This window comes from Bubalus bubalis, chromosome 18 (genome assembly GCF_019923935.1).
Source record: "Bubalus bubalis isolate 160015118507 breed Murrah chromosome 18, NDDB_SH_1, whole genome shotgun sequence".
In the NCBI taxonomy this organism is placed as follows: Eukaryota; Metazoa; Chordata; class Mammalia; order Artiodactyla; family Bovidae; genus Bubalus; species Bubalus bubalis.
Genome location: NC_059174.1, coordinates 39,618,830 through 39,640,702, shown reverse-complemented (window position 1 = coordinate 39,640,702; position 21,873 = coordinate 39,618,830). Strand labels below are relative to the sequence as shown.

The window sequence follows — 21,873 nt, the reverse complement described above, 5'->3', positions numbered from 1 at the left end:
TAGCACACACAGACTTAGGGCTTGATTCCAGATGTGTCTGACTAGAACCCATACTGTTGATGGTACAGAATACTTCTGCAGCTCTCAGATACTCAACCACTGTTTGCTGAGTGACTACTGTATGTAAGACCCTCAGATAAATGTTGCCCTTCTTTCCCAGACTCATTTCAATTTAATATCCTAACATTCCAGAGGAGGATTTTTTCCTTTCAAAGCATAAAACAATGCTGCATACAATTTCATCACAACCAACATTTAAAAAAATATCCCAAATGCCATTGTACAGAGAGCTCTACCATGTTACAGATGCCTCTCCAGTCTCTTCCCTTTCACTTGTGACAGAGAAGATAAAATGGCACTGAGGAAGAATAGACTTGCTCCCCGATCAACTCCATCTGATCTTTATGTATGTGTGTCAGGATTTCATACCATTAGTAAACCTTTACACCATGCTCCTTAATGCATCTGTCTTTTCTCATTACATAAAAGTGTGTTTCATTTTGTACTAGCTTATTATTGAGGATGACTGTCTACTGTCAGTGCACAAACAGGCAGAATAAATTCTTTAGTTTATAGTGACAATGACAGGCATCCCTTAAGAGTAACATGAGTTGGTGTCTTAGTCGATGTAGACTGCTCTAACAGAATACTATACTGGGTGGTTTACAAACAACAGAAATTTCTTTCTCACTGTTCTGGTTGGCAGTCTGAGATTAGAGTGTCAATATAGTCAGGTTCTGGTGTGAGGTCTCTTCCAGGTTGTAGACAGCCATTTTTTTTTTTTGTAGCCTTAAGTGATGGAGAGGGTGAGAGAGCTCTCTGAGGTCTCTTTTGTGAGGGCACTAATCTCATTCATGATGACTCGATCCTCATGACCTATTTACCTCCCCAAAACTTCACCTCCTAATACCATCACATTGAGGGTTAGGATGTCAATACATGAGTTGGTGGTGGCAGGGGTTGGGGGGTGGCACAGGGCACAAACATTTAGTCCACTGCAGTTCTGCTGATGGTGATGCTGGCGATGGGGAAGAAGTTATAGATTTGTATGGAGGAGGGAAAGTAGAACTTGAAATAAAAAAGCCACATTTGGTCCATATGAAGGAAATTTTGCCTTAATCTCCCTCTGTGGTGACAAGTATTAAGTGTATGCCTGAATAATAACTAATTAGCAAAAACAATTTGCTAAAGCTAATTAAGAGCTGGAGTAGGCAGAATGAAGATGGAAAGGCTTATAAAGCATGCAGGAAACCAATATATTTTTCTTTTATTTTTCTGGCTAGCTCTTTGCTGACAAGGAAATCAAGCCTCCTTTCATTCTGGCTCGAGCTTATACTTGAACTAATCATATTTAATCAGTAGAGCTGTCACTCCAAATTCAGGGAAGGTGCTGACCCATCATGTAATCAATAGCTTTCCTTCTCCTAGAGTAGTTTATAATCAGTATGACCTGCTGGAATCTGTCTTATGAGTTTCACATTTAGTTATGCCAAAGTAAAAAAGGTCTCAAATGAGGGTCGGCATGAGGGGCTTACAGCTGTCTGCCAAGTACAAACCGTTGCTTCTGGAAGTCTCTTGACCTCACTGCCATTGGTAGCCTCTTATGACTGAAAGAGTCACTTGGTAGGCTTAGGGAGAGAGTGGTCCATTTTGGAATGGCTATGACTTTTACATGATAAGAGAGAAGATGCCCATCTTGATAAATTAGGATGTTATTCTCTTATTCCCTTATTCCTATGAGTTTATTCTATAGATTTTGTTCACAATTAAGGCTAAGACATAAGAACTCTGCTCTCTCATAAAGATACATTTTAGTGTCTTTTGTCGGTGCTCTCTAGTAATATGTAAACCATTATAAAAAATAGTTAAGAGGTTTGACTATAAATCAATGAGTTTAAGTGTTAAAACATGTCTTTTACTTTAATACACAGAAAAAAGAGAACGCTTTGAAAAAATGAAAAGCCAGGCATAGTTGTCTCCATGTCCTAGCAATTGTCAATAATGTTGCTATAAACATAGGCGTGAGTGTGTCTTTTTTTAATTAGTGCTTTTGGTTTTTTTTTTTTTTAAGAGACATGCCCAGGAGTGGGTTATAATAAAGAGGAATTAGGGATGAGAATAACACAGTTTAATGCAGTTGAACTATGTAAATCTCTGCTTCTGTAGATCATTTTCAAAGACATGCTGCTGAAATAAGGCCACTGCCTCCAAGATACAGGCAAAGCTGTGTTTTCGTCACGTGACAGCGCACAATCTACTCACCATGTGTGCCGTGAAAAATGCGGGGATGAAGGACTGGTTAGACAAGTTGAGAACCCTGAGGGAGTCCTTCAGGACGTAGATATTGCCAAAGTCAACTTGACTGGGATGTACATAGATAACTGGGCCTTCTCCGATGCTCTTTAAGTGACATACCTGCAGTCCATGCAAGAGAAAGAATACAGGAATGGCTGAAATGGTGGGCCTTTAAAATCAAATTGAAACGGAACCTTCTAAGCATCCCTTTATAAAAAGCAGGGACATAAAAGGTTGCTATTAGAATTGACAGTCCTTCTCCCTGATATTCTGTAGTGAAGGGTCACAAGGATGGCCCCTCTGATCAGACCCGTGGATGTAGCATGGAATTCCTCCCTTAAAATAAAGCTTTGCTTCCCTGGGTCAGCCCAGAGCCGCGCACCGATGGGAAACCAGAATAGCAGTTCAGTATGTGCCACCAGAAGTCCAGTCTCAGGAACACTGAGGGGTTAGGGACCAGCGCTTCAGGGCTGGATGTGGCTGAACTGGGTCCCAGTCCTTTTGCTGTGCTAGCAATACAACAGGGGCACCCACTGCGCAAAGCTGTGCAGCTTAGGGACTGAGATTTGCCTTGTTCTCCTTCCCTTCTGCTGTGCTCTCGGCCAGGCACTCTGTCTGCCCAAGGAAGGGGGTCTTTTTCTTTCATAAAATGTTTCCTGCTCAGCAAGGTACATCTGTGCTGCATCTGTGCAGGGCAGGTGTGTAGGCTAGCAGGTTACCTGGACTGTGGCACCTTTCAGCTTAATGATGCTGCTTTATGTCAGATGGCTTATCTACATGATCTTATATGGAAGAGATAAAAGCAAAACCCTAGTTTATTATACTCTCTAAGCAATCAGAATCACTTCAAACAAATGCATGTTGACACCACCCAGCTTCCAAGTAAATCCGATGGCTAGGAATTCATAGCCTATTGGGTAACTTCCTTCAAGATTCATCCTTTGATTCAGCTCAAGCAGCAGAGAGCTTTCCATGTCTCCCTTTTCTCAGGCTTGGAGTAATTAAGGTTAATCGGTAATATAAGTCCAAGAATATAATAGGATATGCTGTAGCATACAGTTGTGTATACATATCCAATAACCTACAGGAAAAGATCTGGTGAGCAGTGGAGGAAATCAATCTCAGAGACCCCATGTAGCAAGCTAGGGATACCTAGCTTTGTAGTAGGAACTATTGAGAAGGGGTGTGCTCGTCCTCTGTCCTCAGAGATTCTGGTTTCATGGGTCTGGAGAGGGGCCAGGTGTGTCTGTATGTGTGAGAAAAATCAATTGCTATAAATCACCATTTTCAGATGTATCCACAAAACAGATTCCCGAAGTAACAGCCCTGGTATTTTACCACTGCAGAGAGAAAATGAAAGAACTGTAGAAGACCAACAACTAGAGGATATGCAAATACGGTGAGTACCTTACAGGCAAAGGTTAGAATGTCCCCACAAGAAGCACGGCACTTAGAACTGCAATTCTGAAAACAGGCACTCACCATCGGGGGATCCTGGCTCCCAAAGGTTGAGATGTAAACTGTGGACCTGTATTCCCCAGTGACTTGGGTCTCCAGGGTCAGAGGTATGTGAACCGTGCTGTGCGGGGGGATGATCCCACAGGGCGTGGGACTAGAGAGCAGCACAGCGGGCACATCCTGATACACCTGGTGGGGGAGAGAAGCTAGAAGGATAAGCAAGCCTCAGGTTCAGTATGAAACCAGTAGCACATGACATTATTTTGAAACAAGCATTGTCCTGAATCCACAGAGGGTCTTATAATGTACCCTTGTTAAAGCAAGTGAATGGGGATGACCACCTCAATTCAGCCAAAAGCAACTCTGGCTAAGAGAGGTGCACAAGCCCCAAATCCAAAGTGTGCGACCCAGAAAAGTGCAGAATCATCCACAATGTGAGTTAGCTCAGGACAACGCCTTCCCACGGCCAAATTCCTTGAACAGGCCTTTTGCACCTTCATGCTTTAATCCCCATCCACTTCACCCCTGTACACTCCATCAGTAGAGGCCACTGGCATTTCCTGAACACATGATACTGCTTTCACCTCCAAACTTTTGCAGTTGCGGTTACTCTTTCTGCAATGCCCGTACCCTCTGACCTGCCCCCAACTCATCCTGAAACCCCCAGGGGTGTCCGGGCCCTAAAGTCCAGGCACTTCCTTTGTTCTCAGGGAGCATCCCTCAGTCCCTTTCCTCAGCATGCACTATTAACATGTCCATCTTCTCCAAGGGCTATAAACATCTTAGGCCATGACCTGGGCCTCTCTCCTCAATATCTGCCCACTTTCTGGCCCAAAACACATGCTCAGTATGTGTTTTTTAAATGGAAAAAACAGGTAGGTGAATGAATGAATGTTGTCCATTGTTTACTAGTGTGTGTTCCTAAGAACCCTGTTCTGCAGCACATTACTAAGTTTTTATGTAACACAAATAAAACTTTAAAAATCCCATGGTTGGGAGCCCACACCCAAGCCACCGCCTGGGCTGCTCAGTCATCCACCTGGACACCCGAGTGGGCTACCAGGCCACTACCACAGTTGTTCAGGTTTGAAAGAAGCCACAACATACAACTCTAAGCCACAGACATACAACAGGGACATTTCCTTAAACAAGAGTCACCCCTGAACGAGATCAAGCCTGAGCCTTTGGAGTGGGAGCACTGACTCCAAGACCCTAGACTACCAGAGAACTAACCCTAGAGGGTATCATATAGTGAGAATTTGCACAAAGGAAACCACCTGAATACAAGACCCAGCATCACTCAACCACCATTAGCACCCCCTGGGCAGGACGCCTCATCCAAACAACAAAAATACAAACCCAATCAACAGCAGACAGGATTACCACCTCACTCAGCCTAGCCCATTAGAGGAAAAACAAACAAAAACTCAGCACAAATCTTAACCTATAAGAAGCTTACACAAACCACTGGACCAACCTTAGGAGGGCAGAACCAAAAGGAAGAAAGAATTCAACCTTGAAGCCTGGAAAAAGGAGACCTCAAACACAATAAGTTTAAAAAAATAATGAAAAGGCAGAGAAATACTACACAAATGAAGGAACAAACTAGAAACACAGATGTCCAAATAAATGAAGAGGAACTAGGCAAACTACCTGAAAAAGAATTCAGAATAGTGATAGTAAAGATGATCAAAAACCTTGAAAACAAAATGGAGAAAGTGCAAGAATCAATTAACAAAGACCTAGAAGAATTAAAGAATAAACATGCAGAGACAAACAACACAATTACTGAAATTAAAAATACTCTCAGTTCAGTTCAGTTCAGTCATACAGTCGTGTCATACTCTAGAAGGAATCAATAGCAGAATATCTGAAGCAGAAGAACGAATCAGTGAGCTGGAAGATAAAATGGTGGAAATAACTTCTGAAAAGCAGAATAAAGTAAAAAGAATGAAAAGAACTGAGGACAGTCTCAGAGACCTCTGGGACAACATCAAATGCACCAACACTTGAATTATAGGGGGTCCCAGAAGAAGAGAAAAAGAAAGGATATAAGAAATTTTGAAGAGATTATAGTTGAAAATTTCCCCAAAATGAAAAAGGAAATAGTCAATCAAGTCCAACAGGCACAAAGAGTCCCATACAGGATAAACCCAAGGAGAAACATGCCAAGCCTCATACTAATCAAACTGCTGCTGCTGCTAAGTTACTTCAGTCATGTCTGACTCTGTGTGACCCCATAGACAGCAGCCCACCAGGCTCCCCCGTCCCTGGGATTCTCCAGGCAAGAACACTGGAGTGGGTTGCCACTTCCTTCTCCAATGCATGAAAGTAAGGACTGAAAGTGAAGTCACTCAGTCGTGTCCGACTCTTAGCAACCCCATGGACTGCAGCCTACCAGGCTCCTAATCAAACTAACAAAGACTAAACACGAAGAAAGACTATTAAAATGAGCAAGGAGAAGCAACAAGTAACATACAAGGGAAACTCCATACGTTTAACAGCTGATCTTTCAGCAGAAACTCTGCAGACCAGAAGGGAATGGCAGGATATATTTAAAGTACTCAAAGGGAAAAATCTACAACCAAGATTACTGTACCCAGGAAGGATCTCATTCAAAACTGAGGGAGAAATCAAAAGCTTTTCAGACAAGCAGTACCACCAAACCAGCTTTACAACAAATGTTAAAGGGACTTATATAGTCAAGAGATACAAGAGAAGAAAAAAGATCTGCAAAATCAACCCTAAACATTTAAGAAAATGGCAATAGGAATATATATGTCAATAATTACTTTAAAAGTAAATGGAATGCTCCAACCAAAAGACACAGACTGGCTGAATGGATACAAAAACAAGACCCATATATATATGCTGTCTACAAGAAACCCACTTCAGACCTAAAGACACAAATAGACTGAAAGTGAGAGGATGGAAAAATATATTTCAAAAATATACTTGCAAATGTGAAACAAAAGAATGCTGGAGTAGCAATCTTCATATCAGACAAAATAGACCTTAAAATAAAGAAGATTACAAGAGATAAGAAAGGACACTACATAATGATCAAAGGACCAATCCAAGAGGAAGACATAACAATTGTAAATATCTATGCACCCAACATAGGAGCATCTCAATACATAAGACAAACACTAATAGACATAAAGGAAGAAATTGACAGTAACACAATAATAGTAGGAGACTTTAACACCCCACTTACACCAATGGACAGATCATCAAAAGAGAAAATTAATAAGGAAACACAAGGCTTAAATGATACACTAGATGAGAGGGATCTCATTGATATCTTCAGGACATTTCATCAAAATGCAGAAGGATACACCTTCTTCTCAAGTGCACATGGAACATTCTCCAGGATAGACCACATCTTGGGTCACAAATCAAACCTCAGTAAATTTAACAAAATTGAAATCATATCAAACATCTTCTCCAACCACAATGCTATGACACTAGATATCAATTACAAGAAAAAAACTGTAAGAAACACAAACACATGGAGATTAAACAACATGTTTCTAAATAACCAACAGGTTACTGAAGAAATCAAAAGCGAAATAAAAAAATTTCTAGAAACAAATTACAATGAAAACACAACTCAAAACCTATGTGATGCAGCAAAAGCAGTTATAAGAGGGAAGTTTCTAGCCATACAATCCTACCTCAAGACACAAGAAAAACATCGAATAGACAGCCTAACTTTACACCTAAAACAACTGGAAAAATGAAGGGAAAAAAACCTCACAATTAGTAGAAGGAAAGAAATAAAGATCCGAGCAGAAATAAATGAAAAAGAAATGAAAGAAACAATAGTAAAGATTAATAAAACTATAAGATGGTTCTTTGAGAAAATAAAATTGACAAGCCTTTAGCCAGACTCATCAAGAAAAGAGAGAAGAATCAAATCAACAAAATTAGAAATGAAAAAGGAGAGCTTACAACAGACAATGCAGAAATACAAAGGATTATAAGAGACTACTATGAACCACTATATGGCAATAAAACGGATAACCTGGAAGAAATGCAAAGATGCTTAGAAAAGTTCAATTTTCCAAGACTGAACCAGAAAGAAATAGAAATTATGAACAACCCAGTTACAAGCACTGAAATTGAAGCTGTGATCAAAAATCTCCCCCAAAACAAAGGCCCAGGACCAGATGGCTTCACAGAAGAATTCTATCAAACATATAGAGAAGAGCTAATACCTATTCTTCAAAAACTCTTTCAAAAAATTACAGAGGAAGGAATACTTCCAAACTCATTCTACAAGGTCACCATCATCCTGATACCAAAACCAGACAAAGACAACACAAAAAAAGAAAGCTACAGGCCAACATCACTGATGAACATAGATGCAAAAATCCTCAATAAAATTTTAGCAAACAGAATTCAGCAACACATCAAAAAGCTCATACACCATGATCAAGTTGGGTTTATTCCAGGAATGCAAGGATTCTTCAATATACCCAAATCAATCAATGTGATACACCATATTAACAAATTGAAAGACAAAAACCAAATGATAAAGCTCAACATTCAGAAAACGAAGATCATGGCATCCAGTCCCATCACTTCATGGCAAATAGATGGGGAAACAGTGGAAACAGTGGCTGACTTTATTTCTCTGGGCTCCAAAATCACTGCAGATGGTGACTGCAGCCATGAAATTAAAAGACACTTACTCCTTGGAAGAAAAGTTATGACCAACCTAGATCAGATCAGATCAGATCAGATCAGTTGCTCAGTCGTGTCCGACTCTTTGTGATCCCATGAATCACAGCACGCCAGGACTCCCTGTCCATCACCAACTCCCGGAGTTCACTGAGACTCACGTCCATCGAGTCAGTGATACCATCCAGACATCTCATCCTCCGTCGTCCCCTTCTCCTCTTGCCCCCAATCCCTCCCAGCATCAGAGTCTTTTCCAATGAGTCAACTCTTCACATGAGGTGGCCAAAGTACTGGAGTTTCAGCTTTAGCATCATTCCTTCCAAAGAAATCCCAGGGCTGATCTCCTTTAGAATGGACTGGTTGGATCTCCTTGCAGTCCAAGGGACTCTCAACAGTCTTCTCCAACACCACAGTTCAAAAGCATCAATTCTTCGGCGCTCAGCCTTCTTCACAGTCCAACTCCCACATCCATACCTGACCATAGGAAAAAACATAGCCTTGACTAGACAGACCTTTATTGGCAAAGTAATGTCTCTGTTTTTGAATATACTATCTAGGTTGGTCATAACTTTCCTTCCAAGGAGTAAGCGTCTTTTAATTTCATGGCTGCAGTCACCATCTGCAATGATTTTGGAGCCCAGAAAAATAAAGTCTGACACTATTTCCACTGTTTCCCCATCTATTTCCCATGAAGTGATGGGACCAGATGCCATGATCTTCGTTTTCTGAATGTTGAGCTTTAAGCCAACTTTTTCACTCTCCACTTTCACTTTCATCAAGAGGCTTTTGAGTTCCTCTTCACTTTCGGCCATCAAGGTGGTGTCATCTGCATATCTGAGGTTATTGATATTTCTCCTGGCAATCTTGATTCCAGCTTGTGTTTCTTCCAGTCCAGTGTTTCTCATGATGTACTCTGCATATAAGTTAAATAAACAGGGTGACAATATACAGCCTTGACGTACTCCTTTTCCTATTTGGAACCACTCTGTTGTTCCATGTCCAGTTCTAACTCTTGCTTCCTGACCTGCATACAAATTTCTCAAGAGGCAGATCAGGTAGTCTGATATTCCCATCTCTTGAAGAATTTTCCACAGTTTATTGTGATCCACACAGTCAAAGACTTTGGCATAGTCAATAAAGCAGAAATAGATGTTTTTCTGGAACTCTCTTCCTTTTTCCATGATCCAGCAGATGTTGGCAATTTGATCTCTGGTTCCTCTGCCTTTTCTAAAACCAGCTTGAACATCAGGAAGTTCACGGTTCACATATGTAGATAGCATATCGAAAAGCAGAGACATTACTTTGCCAACACAGGTCCATCTAGTCAAGGCTATGGTTTTTCCTGTGGTCATGTATGGATGTGAGAGTTGGACTGTGAAGAAGGCTGAGCACTGAAGAATTGATGCTTTTGAACTGTGGTGTTGGAGAAGACTGTTGAGAGTCCCTTGGACTGCAAGGAGATCCAACCAGTACATCCTAAAGGAGATCAGTCCTGGGTGTTCATTGGTAGGACTGATGTTGAAGCTGAAACTCCAATACTTTCTCCACCTCATGCAAAGTGCTGACTCATTTGAAAAGACCCTGATGCTGGGAAAGATTAAGGGCAGGAGGAGAAGGGGACGACAGAGGATGAGATGGTTGGATGGCATCACTGACTCAATGGACATGGGTTTGGGTAGACTCTGGGAGTTGGTGATGGACAGAGAGGCCTGGCGTGCTGCGGTTCATGGGGTCGCAAAGAGTCGGACATGGATTAGTGACTGAACAGAACTGAACTGATAATCTTAATAGATGCAGAAAAAGCCTTTGACAAAATTCAGCACCATTTATGACTAAAACTCTTCAAAAAATGGGCATAGAAGGAACCTACCTCAACGTAGTAAAGGCCATATATATAAGCCTAAAGCAAACATTATTATCAATAGTGAGAAACTGAAAGCATTCTCCCTAAGATCAGGAACAAGACAAGGGTGTCCATTCTCACCAGTATTATTCAACATAGTTCTGGAAGTACTAGCTACAGCAGTTAGAGAAGAAAAATAAATAAAAGAAATCCAGATCGGAAAAGAAGAAGTAAAGCTTTCACTGTTTGCAGATGACATGATACTGTACACAGAAAACCCTAAAGATAGTATCAGAAAATTAATAGAGCTAATCAGTGAATTTTGCAAAGTTTCAGGATACAAAATCAATACACAGAAATCACTTGCATTTATATATACTAACAATGAAATATCAGAAAGAGAAATTAAGGAATCTATCCCATTCACCACTGCAACAAAAAGAATTAAATATCTAGGAATAAACTTACCTAAGGAGACAAAAGAACTGTACACAGAAAATTATAAGACACTAATGAAAGAAATCAAAGATGACATAAACAGACAGAGAGATATTCCATGTTCCTGGGTAGGAAGAATCAACATGGTGAAAATGACTATACTACCAAATGCAATCTACAGATTCAATGTGATCCCTATCAAATTATCAGTGGTATTTTTCACAGAACTAGAACAAAAAATTCCACAATTCATATGGAAACACAAAAGACCCCAAATAGCCAAAGCAGTCTTGAAAAAGAATAATGGAGCTGGAGGAATCAACCTTCCTGACTCCAGATTATACTACAAAGATACAGTCATCAAGATAGAATGGTACTGGCACAAAAACAGAAATATAGACCAATGGAACAACACAGAAAACCCAGAAATAAACCCATGCATCTATGGGTACCTTATTTTTGACAAAGGAGGAAAGAATATACAATGGGGCAAAGACAGCCTCTTCAATAAATGGTGCTGGGAAAACTGAACAGCTACGTGTAAAAGAATGAAATTAGAACACTTCCTAACACCACACACAAAGATAAACTCAAAATGGACCAAAGACCTAAATGTAAGACCAGCAACTATAAAACTCTTCAGTTTAGTTCAGTTCAGTCGCTCAGTCGTGTCTGACTCTTTGTGACCCCATGAATCGCAACACACCAGGCCTGCCTGTCCATCACCAACTCCCGGAGTTCACTCAAACTTACGTCCATCGAGTCCGTGATGCCATCCAGCCATCTCATCCTCTGTCGTCCCCTTTTCCTCCTGCCCCCAATCCCTCCCAGCATCAGGGTCTTTTCCAATGAGTCAACTCTTCACATGAGGTGGCCAAAGTACTGGAGTTTCAGCTTTAGCATCATTCCTTCCAAAGAACACCCAGGGCTGATCTCCTTCAGAATGGACTGGTTGGATCTCCTTGAAGTTCAAGGGACTCTAACAGTCTTCTCCAACACCACAGTTCAAAAGCATCAATTCTTTGGCACTCAGCTTTGTTCACAGTCCAACTCTCACATCCATACATGACCACAGGAAAAACCATAGCCTTGACTAGATGAACCTTTGTTGGCAAAGTAATGTCTCTGCTGTTCAATATGCTATCTAGGTTGGTCATAACTTTCCTTCCAAGGAGTAAATATCTTTTAATTTCATGGCTGCAGTCACCATCTGCAATGATTTTGGAGCCCCAAAAAATAAAGTCTGACACTGTTTCCCCATCTATTTCCCATGAAGTGATGGGACCAGATGCCATGATCTTCGTTTTCTGAATGTTGAGCTTTAAGCCAATCTTTTCACTCTCCTCTTTCACTTTCATCAAGAGGCTTTTTAGTTCCTCTTCACTTTCGGCCATCAAGGTGGTGTCATCTGCATATCTGAGGTTATTGATATTTCTCCTGGCAATCTTGATTCCAGCTTGTGCTTCTTCCAGCCCAGCATTCCTCATGATGTACTCTGCACAGAAGTTAAATAAGCAGGGTGACAGTATACAGCCTCGACGTACTCCTTTTCTATTTGGAACCAGTCTGTTGTTCCATGTCCAGTTCTAACTATTGCTTCCTGACCTGCATACAGGTTTCTCAAGAGGCAGGTCAGGTGGTCTGGTATTCCCATCTCTTTCAGAATTTTCCACAGTTTATTTTGATCCACACAGTCAAAGGCTTTGGCATAGTCAATAAAGCAGAGGAATACTAATAGGCAGAACACTTGATGACATAAATCAAAGCAAGATCCTCTATGACCCACCTCCTAGAGTAATGCAAATAAAAGCAAAACTAAACAAGTGGGACCTGATTAAACTTAAAAGCTTTTGCACAGCAAAGGAGACTATAAGCAAGGTGAAAAGAGAACCTTCAGAACAGGAGAAAATAATAGCAAATGAAACAAATGACAAAAGATTAATTTCCAAAATATACAAGCAGCTCATACAACTCAATGCCAGAAAAACAAACAAGCCAAACAAAAAGTGGGAAAAAGACCTAGAAAGACATACAGATGGCTAACAAACACATGAAAAGATGCTCAACATCACTCATTATTAGAGAAATGCAAATCAAAACCACAATGAGATATCATCTCACACCGGTCAGAATGGCCATCATCAAAAAGTCTACAAACAATAAATATTGGAGAGGGTGTGGAGAAAAGGGAATGTTTTTGCACTGTTGGTGGTAATGTAAATTGGTACAGCCACTATGGAAAATGGTATGGCGATTCCTTTAAAAACTAGGAATAAAACCACCATATGACCCAGCAATCCCACTCCTAGGCATATACCCTGAGGAAACCAGAATTGGAAAAGACACATGTATCCCACTGTTCATTGCAGCACTATTTACAGTAGCTAGATGTCCATCGACAGATGAATGGATAAAGAAGTTGTAGTACATATACACAATGGAATATTATTCATCCACAAAAAGGAACACATTTGAGTCAGTTCTAATGAGGTGGATGAACCTGGAACCTATTATACAGAGTGAAGTGAGTCAGAGAGAGAATGATAAACATCATATTCTAATACACATATACATAATCTAGAAAAATGGTTCTGAAGAATTTATTTACAGGGCAGCAATGGAGAAAGAGACATAGAGAACACACCTATGGACATGGGGAGAGGGGAGGAGAGGGTGAGATGTATGGAAAGAGTAACATGGAAACTTACATTACCATATGTAAAATAGATAGCCAATGGGAATTTGCTATATGGCTCAGGAAACTCAAACAGGGGCTCTGCATCAACCTAAAGGGGTGGGATGGGGAGGGAGATGGGAGGGAGGTTCAAGAGGGAGGGGACATATGTATATCTATGGCTGATTCATGTTGAGGTTTGACAGGAAATAACAGAATTCTGTAAAGCAATTATCCTTCAATAAAAAATTTAAAAAAAATCCCCTAGTCAAGTAAGTTTGAATAATTTGGGGAAACACTTTTCAGAGACCCCACTTCTGGAAGGAAGGACAGATGGGCCAGTTTCACCTGCCTGGAGCACCCCATGGTTTTTCTGTACCTGGTCTGGTCCAATTTGACCTAATCATAACTCAACATCCCTCTGTGGCAATAATATGCCTAGCCTTCCTGGACCCTGAGGAAAATCAGTAACACTGATTCTACCTTTACCAAATGTTTTGATATCTTATTTATCATGGATTTTTTGTGATACTTTTGATTTCGCCAAGTGTGGCATGAAAACACTAGCTTGATTACTGTTTTGGTCCCCCTGAGGCTGGCGCCTCACCCTTTCCCAGCCCAGCTGTGCAGTAACAGCTTCCCCATCACTCTATGTGACTCAGGCTCTGTTCTGAGCTCTTGAGGTGACCATGTGCTGTGAGTGGCCAGCCTGTTCTGCTGTTGAACACCTGAAAGCTAGAAAAGGTGTCTCCTGTCACCCCCATTCTTAGCTTCTGGTTTTGTCTCAGAGAAGCCCACAGAATAATTTGAATTCCCTTTTTTATACAGTAGTCCTTTGACTGCTGCTGCTAAGTTGCTTCAGTCATGTCCGACTCTGTGCGACCCCAGAGACGGCAGCCCACTAGGGTCCCCTGTCCCTGGGATTCTCCAGACAAGGACACTGGAGTGGGTTGCCATTTCCTTCTCCAATGCATGAAAGTGAAAAGTGAAAGTAAAGTCGCTCAGTCGTGTCTGACTCTTAGCGACCCCATGGACTACAGCCTACCAGGCTCATTGGTCCATGGGATTTTCCAGGCAAGAGTACTGGAGTGGGGTGCCATTGCCTTCACTGAGTCTTTTGACTAGGGGTAGCTATTTCATTCCAGTTAATCGTCTGTTCCAGGTTAGACGCCCTGCCTGCTCCTCAGATGACTTGGGTTTCCAGATGACGTAGGTTGACCTGGTTACTCTGAACATGATTCTCTATTTTTCAAGTTTCCATCAAAAAAAACATCCTGTCAAGAGTTGAAGACAATACTCCAGCACTGCTTGACAGGTGGCTCTCTCCTTCCTTTAGCTGTGGAATACTGTGTTTCTCTGATGCAGCCTAAACCTGCCTTGGTTCTGTGGCCCCAACACCAGTCTTTTGGAAGTCCAGTGCACTATTCATTGCACCATGGAGTCACCTCACTGGTTTTTTATTTTGCACTTGTAGCCAAATAAAACCATTTGATTTTCTGCGTGAATTTTTATTAGAGTAGTACTTATAGAATTGAGTTTTAAACCCAAACACTTCCTTGGTAAACTGTATCTCATTAGTCCCTTTCCATTTACTCGAGCCTATACAGATATTTTTGAATTGTTTTTCCAAGTGTTTAAGTGCTTAGTCTCCCACCTAGATAGGTATAGTGCTTAGTCTCCCACCTAGATAGGTATAATGGCATGCGGATAGATCCATTTCATAAAACATTACGGAACAGTTCCTCCTTTCTCCTTCATATATTATCTCTAGCTTTCTGGTACAAAAAGTTCATTTATAAATACTGTATTAGCATATCTTAGTGATTCTGTTCAAGTCACAGCCATAGAGATAAATGAAAACTCCCAGCTCTGCCTTATTTCCCACGCATGGTGAATTCACAGGCAATTATTTGCAGGTGCAACTTCTGCATGTTGGCCTAATTGACCCTTTCCCCTCTTTATCAAAGGCAATGTCCCTCGGAAATTAACAACTGTTTCCACCTGCAGCTGCTCACTTATACAGGGGGCAATCCAGCTGTGGCTTTATAACCCCACCCCCAGGTTATCCCACAGTTAAAAATCAGAATTACATAGATCATGTGGTCAGGAAAATGGCTCTTTCAAAGGACTTCTCTTTCTCACTGAAGGAATTCAACTGAATGAAAAGCAACACTGAAAACGGATAGAGTAACTCGCCTGAGGCAGGACCCGGTAGCATCCTGGGAGGTTGTCATCATTGACAAGCTGGATCGTTTTCTTATATGGATACTTGAGGAAGCAACGCCCGAAGTCCACCTCTGTATTAACCACGTGGAGGTTAGGTACAATACACCTGCTCGAGGGAAGGAGCCCATTAAAGAATTGAAAAGGATGAAGGGAGAGCTTGTCTACATATGGAGGACACAGAGTCCCAAGGTAAACACATTTGTCACTGTCACACAGTAGTGTTCCTCTAATAACTACATTAATCATTTTCACATCTTCTCTCCTGTCATCTCTAAGCCCCTAGTAACCACTTTTTAATCAAAAAAGGGCTAGAAGCAGGACGCCCTAAACGCTCTCTTCTGTGGGTAATGACTAACATTTCCATTGTTTTTCATATTTGGCCTTTTCTCTGGCAAGGAGCCCCCAAAGCACAAGTTCCTTAGGCTAGTGGATCTGTTTCCATGATAAACAGGGTCCTGACTCGCTGTGACACTTTGGACCAGTCAGAGTCCCCTGAGGACCAGCAACAGCTCGCACCATCTGAATAATGGTAATAATTCTAATTTCCATGCAGAACAGCTGCCTCAGATCAGTGGGCTCAGGCAGCTGCTCGACCCAGAACGGGCACTGTGAGAGCGGTGCTCAGTGTGAAGGGGGTGTTGTGGGGAGAGGAGGGAGGGATGGAAGGCCTGTGTGTGCAGACTGGCCTATTATTAGGTGACCTGGGTTTTATTTTGCGTCTGTTAAGTCCCAGGTCTGCCCCGCCCTGCTGCACTTGCACGGCGTAGTGCCATGGTAAGGGGTGCTGGCGTGTGAATCAGGCAGGGCCAGGTGCAGATGCTGACCTCACCAAGCACAGCCTGGAGCCAGCTACTCTCCCTCCCAGAGTCCCATTTTTGCTCATAGGTAGAAAGAAGATAATTCGAGGGATTGACATTAGCATCAACTCTTCCTGGGGCAACACAGAAGATGGTGTGAATGAAGGGATGGCGCGGGACCCCTGATGGCTCAGCATGAGAGGATGAGCCTGGGGTCCCTGCCTGGCCAGTCACACTGCTGGCTCTCTGGGAGAATCACTTTAGGGAGCACGTTCTAAAAGCAGCTCCTCTGTTGAGAGTCTCTGAGCAGTCCCTACAGACTGCTCCAAAAGTAGTGATACGAGAGTCTTGACCGCAAGTTCGGGTTTTAGCGCAAGATGAGGGTTCACTTTTAGTTAGAATGGGAGTTGTCAGTTGACCCAGTGATTTTGGTAAAGCTTATCCTTTACTACCTGAAACACTGGGGCTGACAGGACTCTTAGCATTTGACTTGGTCACAGAGTATACATGCTAGAAAACTCATCGCCTCCTAGAACCCATCCCCCACCTTTTTAAAATTCAGGATTTTCTACTTAGAGCTGCAGGGAAAAGGCATTGGAAAGTATCAGAATAAAAGAAAAATAGAAAAGAAATGCAAGCCTAGACAAAAGGTCAAACTTTGGGATAGAGAAGACCAAACAAAAGAGTTTTTCCACTGTTGTTGAACAAATGATTAGTGAAGTCTCTGGAGGGAATATGAAGCAGATTGTGGCAAGAACTTGACCTTCAAGTTATTTTAGGGCTGTCCCCTGACTTCACTCAAGCCCAAGACAGAGGAAATGGTGCTGGTTATGATGACCCCACGAACCAGCATACCTGTACCTTCTTTAAGGTGCATCTTCCTAAGGTTCATGAAGGTCCTACACTCTAGGTACTGGAATACTGCCTGTTTCCTTCAGATGGTATTTTCATACACACTATCAGGTCCCAGATCTGGACACTTGTTTACTTTGGCAAGAGCACGGCCTATGATTTTATTTAGGACCATGGTCAGCATCAGTACGTGACACACTACGCTGAGAAAGGCTGTACATTTAGTGAAGGAGACACAGTCAACAAATGTCAGAGCCAGGATCTTAACCTGACTCCAGGACCCACTGTTGCCTCTATTAAAAAAGAGAGACGAGCTGTGATGGTTCTGAGGAGTTTATGATGTTAGTGAGGGCCTTGTTTTGGGGGGCCACTTGCAGCCTGCCTTTAAGTCCTACTGACAATGTCCTGGAGCAGGGCTATGAGCACCACTCTTTCTGCTGCAGAACTCTGGAGTACTATCTTTAAAGATAAAAATAAAAACCAGCAACTGCTCATCTCTTCCTGATAAAACCTTGTCAAGTATACACATGGAAAATCAGGCCCATTAAAGAACACTATTATACTTAACACCTAACATACGCATCCCCCCTCATATCTCCACCAAAGGTGCGTTTTCTCATATAAAACTTTGTCACTCCAATATCAGATTCTTCTTCCTTTCCCAGGAAAGGCAGTAAACTGGTTGGTTGCTCCTGTGCTGCCTTCCTTCTCGAGAGCCAGCCCATTACTGGTGGCTTAGGGGAGACTGGGAAAGAGGAAGCAGGTGAGTGTGATACCTTGCTGTAATTAGGAGCGCCAGCACTTCCTCCCCGATGCCCTCCACATCTACCACCAAGGCCAGCTCATATTTCTGCACAGTGTTGGAGCATAAGGTCACCTGGAAAGAAAAAGGTAAAAAGCTGCTCTTCTAAAAGGCCAGCTCTCCCCCTGCACAGGGGAGAAGCGGACCAGGAGAGGACCACACGGATGAGTGTGGTTTCTAAGTACTTTATTAGAGGATGTATGGCATTTAACATTTTTAGTTAAACAGGTTCCGTTTCAGGGTCAGGGCATGCTGAGTTGTTTCAAAGGCCAGGTTAGATTCTAACAAATGGCTTTTGGTATAATAGGTCTGCTGAATTCTGAGGGGGTAGTATCAAAGGAGCCACAGATCTGGCATGAGGGAAAACCAGGCCCTAAAGGACATCAACATCAAGCAAACTTTAATTACTGCAATTTAAAGTGTTCCCTATGCCTCTGGGCTATATAAATTCTGAAAATTCAGTACAACAATAAAACACTACAGCTAGATTTCACTTACGGCAAAATAAATGAATATAACCAAGTCAGTGATAAAAATGGTGTGAGAAATAAACTAGTCTTTTTTTTTTAACCAAAATCTTGTCGTTCCTCCCCACCTCCCGTATTCATATTAGAGCAGAAAATAGGAAACTCTGAAGAAAGGTTAATCCAAGGACAGTATCTGACCAATATATTTTACCCTATGTTTGTATTTATTGTTGTGAAACTTGACATTTAGGGTTTTGAAGCCTTGTCACAATTTTTAATTGCTTTAAATGATTTGTATTGAAAGAGATACTTGTAAGTGTAGAAAACAGCTTCTGGCATAGGTTATGGCTCTTCTATCTATAAATTATGCATCAGGTACTAATTAAAATTTTTTTGGTTGGAAAGGGAATTGTTGGATGCAAATTTGAATCCAGACAGACGTGGTTAAAGTGCAGATCAGGAGGGAAAACTGAGGCTTGGAGAAAGCTTTCTGAAATACAAAGGAAAAATAAAGCAAAGAGGGAGTCGCTGATTTGGAAGGAAAACTTGGCAGCTTTGGAGAGAAGCAGCCACTACAGCGTCCAGATTCCTGGACTGGCTCTAACCCTGACTTATGTCTCTGAGCTCTGGTTAGAGGAAGTGGTTCTGGCAGAAACCTGCTGGATAGATGCTGTCTTCTAGAATCTTCCTGAACTACATGGGAGAAGATCCACAAAACGGGGGGGAATAGTAGGTAATATGTAAGCTAAGCACTACTCTGTAAAAAATCAATTCGTTCATTGCAGTTGCACCTCTCCTTGGGCAAGTCACAATTAGCAACTGCTCTGATCTGAATGCTGATGTCCCCACCTCCCACCCCAAAGGTACATGCAGAAATCCTAACTCTCAAAGTGCTGATTATTAGGAGGTTATGAGGTCATGAGGGTGGAGCCCTCTTGAGCAGGATGAGTGCCCCTCTAAGAGGCCCAGAGAGCTCCCTCATCCCTTCACCAGGTGAGGGTACAAGGAGACATCAGCAGTCTGAAATCTGAAAAATAGCCTTCACCAGAACCCTACCATGCTGGTACTCTGACCTCGGGGTTCCAGCCTCCAGACTGTAAGAATAAATTTCTGATGTTTATAAGCCACCCTGTCTCTGGTATTTTGTAACAGGAGCCCAAATGGGAAGTTACAACAATATGTGATATCAAACCTCACTGTAGCCCTGAAGAAACCCTTAGAAAAGCTGAAACCTCCTAGAATAGATTTAGGATGAATAAATTCATGGTGAGGTATTATGAAGCATTTAAAGCAAATTTGGGGGGTAAAACTCACAGCTGAATTAAATATTGAAAGATAATGACTAAAGAGAAAATTATCACCTTAGCTGTAAAGTCATTTTTTTTTCTTTTCCAGAAGAGATAAAATCACTTAAAATTAGCAGCCTTCAGTGTTGCTAGACCTAACTGCTTCCAGAAGCAAAAGTAAATGATGGGAGACAGTTAAAACCTTTCTCAGTTAGCTTTGGAACAATTCTGCTGTTGGCACTATGAGGCCAGAAGCCAAGCGTCACACTGTGGACCTTAAAGCACTGCTGGGAACATCACGTCCACATTCACCAGGACGCTCAAATTCAGGTTAAAAACTTGAATAAACTGGATATCATCTGGGGCAGAAACCTGGATACTTACTATGATTTGAGTCTAATGGAGGACCTGATTGTTAATGAGCTCTTAGTATTGATGAGTGAACTATTAGGCACTGAGCAGTGATTTTAGCAGAAATTGCTAGAATCCACTGTTCTGATACAGGCAATGCATTCAGAATGATGGAAACCTACTGAAGCAGTGTCAGTTCTTTGGCCCAATCTATTTGTATCTGGTTTCTTTTGCCACAGTAGTTTACTTCCTTGTAGAAATAGACCCACTTTTCCATGTGAATTAGAGGCACTCCCTCTCATTGACACTGGGCATATAAAGCAAATGCTAGATGTGGTCTCAGTAACTATTTGACAGTTCAGCTGTATGGCTACATGTGCTGGAAGGCTGAGCACTTTACCCTGATAGCAGCAAATCCCTGGGAGCGAATGGTGCCGCAGCTGGGGGTTATGGTGAATTCTTTTGGTCTTATTACAGGTAATTCATCCTTGTTCCAAAATGGTTTTTGGTTGTCTGAATACTGCTCACAACTTGAAATGCTTTGCTGGCCAACGCCATCCCCAGGGACACGCAGTTTGAAGGTCATGGGGACCAAGGAGGTATTATTGAGGGAACATATCAAGGTATGAGGAAACCCTGGAAAACAAAATATAAGGTGAGAAATAAATGCCCTATGATAGCTTCCCTTTAACTTCAACCTCCCCTCTCAGGGCCAAAGCTCTTAAATGAATTGGACAGGCAGTTCATCACTGCTATTTATTTCCAACTCTCCCCGGTATTGTTTTCAGTTGCACAACCAATAAATACATTTCACTCATTCATTCAATGAGTACTTATTATGCACTTACTATGTAACAACAATAGACATGAAACAAACCACTCTGTCATCATCCAGACCCCTCTCCAGAGGCAGTCTCTATAATCAGTTTGTTGAGTAATCTTCTAGAAGCACATTTTGCATTTGATTTTTACATAGAAATACAATTTCCCCCAAGGAATAGCAGTATATTTGCTCTTTTTATTTGCTGGTGTGTGAAAGGAGAAGCCCATGCAGTTTTGCTTGCTGTGTGACCCAGAGCCTGCCAACACATTATATAATTCATCCTAGACTTGTCTGAGGCTCTTGCTCTTACAGTGGATGACACAAAATCGAATAATAGTCTCTCCTGAGAGAGACTTTACGGTCTGCTTTTGAGCTGGCCAAAGGCTAGCTGGCCAAAGCTTTCACCTCCCTGAGACAAAACTGCTTTTCGGTGTTATTTCTAGCCCTCCTAGATTCAGTTCAGGGCGACTCGTGCTCTTTTCCTAAGAGCTGTGGCTCCTCCTTGCCTGGCAAGCAATAAACCAAACTCTGATTTTGGATTCCCTAGGTGGTCATTGTATCTGCTACCATTTTCAGAACAAGAATGCTCTAAAACTACAAGAGAATAAACATGCATATTTCTACTGGATGTAAACACTTCTCTTTCTATGTTGAAACCTACTGTGATGAAATACAACTCGTCCCCTGGAGTAACTGCTGCAGTACCGCTGGGGATATTTTGAACTGATCTACTTCTCCCTCTCTGAGCCTTTGTCTACACATTAGGACTGTTGGAGGAAACACATCCACGTCTCCCTTATAATTTCACACCTCCTTGGAAGAGACATTTTATGGAAGAATTGTGTGATTAAGGGCACTTGAAAGATTATTCTTGG

At 41.8% G+C, this 21,873-nt stretch overlaps 1 protein-coding gene and 1 long non-coding RNA gene across 5 annotated transcripts in view; one reads left to right on the top strand and one right to left on the bottom strand.

The window, feature by feature from the left end:
* The window catches only part of HYDIN (HYDIN axonemal central pair apparatus protein), a 420,256-nt gene that overhangs the window by 178,751 nt on the left and 219,632 nt on the right, over positions 1 to 21,873 (bottom strand). For both annotated transcript variants that reach the window (XM_044932144.2, XM_044932145.2), the window contains exons 15-19: positions 20,576 to 20,811; positions 18,046 to 18,146; positions 15,591 to 15,726; positions 3,778 to 3,942; positions 2,263 to 2,415 (exon numbers count right to left, since the gene is read on the bottom strand). In XM_044932144.2, coding sequence (XP_044788079.2) covers positions 2,263 to 2,415; positions 3,778 to 3,942; positions 15,591 to 15,726; positions 18,046 to 18,146; positions 20,576 to 20,811 — 791 coding nt within the window. The remainder of the gene's footprint in view (positions 1 to 2,262; positions 2,416 to 3,777; positions 3,943 to 15,590; positions 15,727 to 18,045; positions 18,147 to 20,575; positions 20,812 to 21,873) is intronic.
* On the top strand, positions 15,680 to 21,679 carry LOC123330441. 3 transcript variants are annotated; one of them, XR_006546400.2, is made up of 5 exons: positions 15,680 to 15,809; positions 17,935 to 18,032; positions 19,934 to 20,154; positions 20,653 to 20,830; positions 21,546 to 21,679. It is a non-coding gene; the product is annotated as an uncharacterized LOC123330441 (long non-coding RNA). The 3 variants fall into 3 exon arrangements; XR_006546402.2 differs by lacking the exon at positions 19,934 to 20,154; XR_006546401.2 differs by lacking the exon at positions 19,934 to 20,154 and having other exon boundaries at positions 17,935 to 18,160.